General features: G+C 38.1%; 1 protein-coding gene across 1 annotated transcript; it reads right to left on the bottom strand.

The window, feature by feature from the left end:
- Window positions 1–581: 581 nt before the first annotated feature.
- On the bottom strand, window positions 582–3,141 carry LOC115008413 (adenosine receptor A1-like). Its single transcript, XM_029432017.1, has 2 exons — window positions 2,776–3,141; window positions 582–2,433 (listed from the first exon to the last, which is right to left on the bottom strand). The coding sequence occupies exons 1-2, from the start codon at window positions 3,102–3,104 to the stop codon at window positions 1,779–1,781; spliced, it is 984 nt and encodes a 327-aa protein (XP_029287877.1). The 5' UTR covers window positions 3,105–3,141; the 3' UTR covers window positions 582–1,778.
- Between the last annotated feature and the right edge of the window lie 510 nt (window positions 3,142–3,651).

The raw sequence follows: 3,651 nt of genomic DNA, 5'->3' as shown, positions 1-3,651 counted from the left end.
CGCTCACACTGAGTTGGTGAAGGAGCCACTCTGACGCCATCTTGTGGCCAAAGACTAATCATCAGTCTGGAAATGATCGAAACTATTTCAATCATGGTTCATGTCAAGCACTTTGTAACCCTGTTTTTGAAAGGTGAAGTATAAATAAAGTGTATTATTATTATTATTATTATTATTATCTATATTTATTTTATTTTATTTGTTTCTCTTATTGTCTCCGCCCCTTCTCTTAGCTTAGGAGATCTTTGTTATAAGCTGTTATAAGTGATACTAATTTGTGAGGCAAGTGTAATCTAAAGTGGGAGCAGCATCATTACTAAGTATTAAATTAACATTTATGTTTAACTGGACAGCAAGAGATGTTTATCAGATACATTGGTTATCAAATAAAGACAATATAAACTCATTGTGATTCCCTGTTGCTTCGACAGGACACAAGTCACACGCATTTAACGTAAAGTAAGATAAAGGTTACAAAAATAATCACTTTATAAAACAAGTGTGTAAAAAGTTAGTTATTAAGCTGTGTGGACTTGCACTCAGCACCTAAACTAAACACTTCATGGATAGATTGATATCAGTTTAATTTCTGATGGATAGTTCTTTTAATTTGTCACAGTCAAAGTCGAACACATGCAGGAATAGGAAATGAGACATTGTGGTTTAAGCTTTTGCAGAATAAAAACACGTTTATATCTTAGCTGCACGGTGAGCTGCTTGAAGTGAGTGATTCTCAAAGTGAGGTCCGATGACCCCCTGGGGTCCGTGGCACTAATATTATGCAATTGTGTATCATTAAAATGTACATATCTACAGATGGGGACCATTGACGTGAGGCCAAAAATAATTCAAATTAAAATGTGTTTCTGTTTATCACTATGAAACAGGTCAGGATTATTTATATAATACAAATGATAGTAAGCGTGTAAACCATGTTTGAGAACCCCTGGACTAACTAAATGAGTTACATGCTGGCTGATAATTGTGGCTCGTAAATATACATAAACTATTTATGGTAGGCAGGAAGTAAATGCTCACTAAAAGATTGAAATTAAACTTGTGTTTGATTGTGTTTGAGTCATTATGTACTATATGTACAGAAGAAAATAGAGCTGTATATACGGTAATAGTGAGGAAACTAAAACATTTGATCCTATTAAAAATCATCAGCTCCTCATCATCGGCTCTTTGACTTTTTCATTATGTTGGTTTTTGTTTGTTTTGTCTTATTTCAGAAACTCTGTTGAAGTTCCTGTAGGTGTGTTAAAGGTCAAGTGTACGCGCTACAAAATGTATGTTCCAAAAGTAATGATGACAGTGACACTCATACTTAAGATGTCTGAATGTATCAGTTCAAGACAGCCAGGTTTCTAAATTCCTTTTCAAAGATAGTGAAAGTAATTTCCAACACACTCTATTTCTGTTGAAGTAAACATAGAGAACTGGAACTTCATTAGAAACAGAAAAATAACACTGATGTGAAACTAAACTAAAGCTTTTAAGACAAGTGAAAGTTGCCCTCTTTCTCTGCAAGACAGTTTCCCCAACACACACACGCACACACACACACACACACACACACACACACACACACACACACACACACACACACACACACACACACACACACACTCCTGAACATACCAGAGAACAGATCTTTCAGTGTAAAAGGCTCGATGTGATTATTGTAAGGTATATTTTGGATTGTATTACACTTCACATACTGTAACTGAACTAACTAATTGAACAGTCAATCAAACAAAAACGGAAATCTTTCTTCACTCATTATTGGCTACATCGTTCATGTTACTACTGGGATTGTTGTCTGACGTCTGGCTTGTCTGAGTTCCTTTATTTTCTTCTCCACATGAGATATACTGTCTCCAGAGCTTCTGATATGCCGTCTTGATCTTTTGTATTTTGAATGCATACACAACTGGGTTTACAGCCGAGTTAGCATGAGAAAGCAGGATGCCAAGATAGAAAGCTTTAACAGGTACATCATTCTGCCCACCAAAGTAAACCATGCAGTTCATAATGTGGAGAGGGAGCCAGGACAGGGCAAACAAAGCCAAGACCAGAGACAGAGATCCTGCCAGCTGTTTCTCTTTCTTTAGGTAGTTCTGAGACAGTTTCTGGGCACCGTTTCCTGGTTTCTCACGGAGGTTTCCTCGAATGGTGCAGAAAATGTAGCCGTACAGTGCAATCATCACCAACAGAGGTGTCAGGGTGCAGAGGAAAAAGTTGAAGTAAACTAGGTACGACATGGGGATCACAGCGATAAACTCGCAGCGAATAGAAGAGTTGACTGAATTGGACAAAGTTTCATGGTTGTACCATCCAAGCATGGGAGCAAAACTCAGCGGTATTGCAACAAGCCAACATGCTGCAACCACAAGCCAAGAATGTCTCTGTGTTACAGTCCTTTTGTACCTAAAAAGAAAAAACACATTAATTTTGATATAATCAATTGTGTATTCAAATAATGGACAGTAAAATTCCGAATTACATACAAATGATATCTTTTTTTATAGTGCAAACCATGCAAAAGGGTTACATCAAATCAAATCACAGGGACAGACGTGCAATAGACGTCGTGTGTACAGAATAAACAACATAGTAAGGTCAAGTGTTACAACAAAGAGACTCCATGACAGGATTAGAGATGAGGTTGAGACAAAATAGATATAGATGTAAAGCTTATGATTCAAAGTCATACTTAGCAGCACTATTTAACTTTTCATTGCACATTAAACCATCTAGAAAAGGTCTTACCTGAGAGGGATATACACCCGGAGGAAGCGGTCCCCCGCAATAGCCGTGAGGGACAAAACTGAGACTAGTGTCAACAGAACGACCACACAGCTGATGAAGAGACAGCTGTGGAATGAAGTGTCCACTCGTCTGTCCACCACCACAGCCATCGGTATGGCCACACAGCCAACCATAAAGTCAGCCACAGCCAGACAGACAATAAGGCAGAAGGTGGGCTGTTGGTTGATTTTACTGATCCACAGTGATAAAATAACCAACATATTACCAAGACAGCAGCTGACAGCAATGAGCACCTCCAACAACGTGTAGATCACTTCTTCCACAGCCATTGTGCTTCCTATCTGGCTAATGGTTGAGTAATGGTGTCTGGATCTGAACCTCAATGTGCTGGACCATTTATCCTTCATCTCGGTCTTGTGAAACATTTGAGGAAGTCCTTTTTTTTTTAAGTTATGATGACACTCTCAGTTACTTTGCATGCAAGTTATGTATCTGGAATTTGTGCAGGCTTATGCAACTATACTTGTTTTTCATTGAATGGTAGAATTCAACTTTTAATGCTGTGCTGTAACTGACAAAAAAAAAAATGGGTATGCTGTGGTTGACAAAACAAAGTGTACGATAAGAGCCCTCATGTGACTTCTGTTAAGAGGAAATTAGACTTATTTCTTGACAGATAAATACTTTCAACACTTGTAGTATATTTTTATCAGCTTACAAACGTAGCTTTAAGTAACCTAAGCTGCATAGAAATGTTAGGTGTTGTGATTATTGACATGTTTGACCATGTTAGGCACTTCTTGTGTTGTAACTACGGGCTTGGAGCCTGTAAGGTAGGTTAACCACCTTCACACCGTAAGCATCACGGTCAACAAG

This window comes from Cottoperca gobio, chromosome 5 (assembly GCF_900634415.1).
Source record: "Cottoperca gobio chromosome 5, fCotGob3.1, whole genome shotgun sequence".
NCBI classification, from domain to species: Eukaryota; Metazoa; Chordata; class Actinopteri; order Perciformes; family Bovichtidae; genus Cottoperca; species Cottoperca gobio.
The sequence above is the reverse complement of the archived record's forward strand: the minus strand, read 5'-3'. Positions and strand labels throughout refer to the sequence as shown.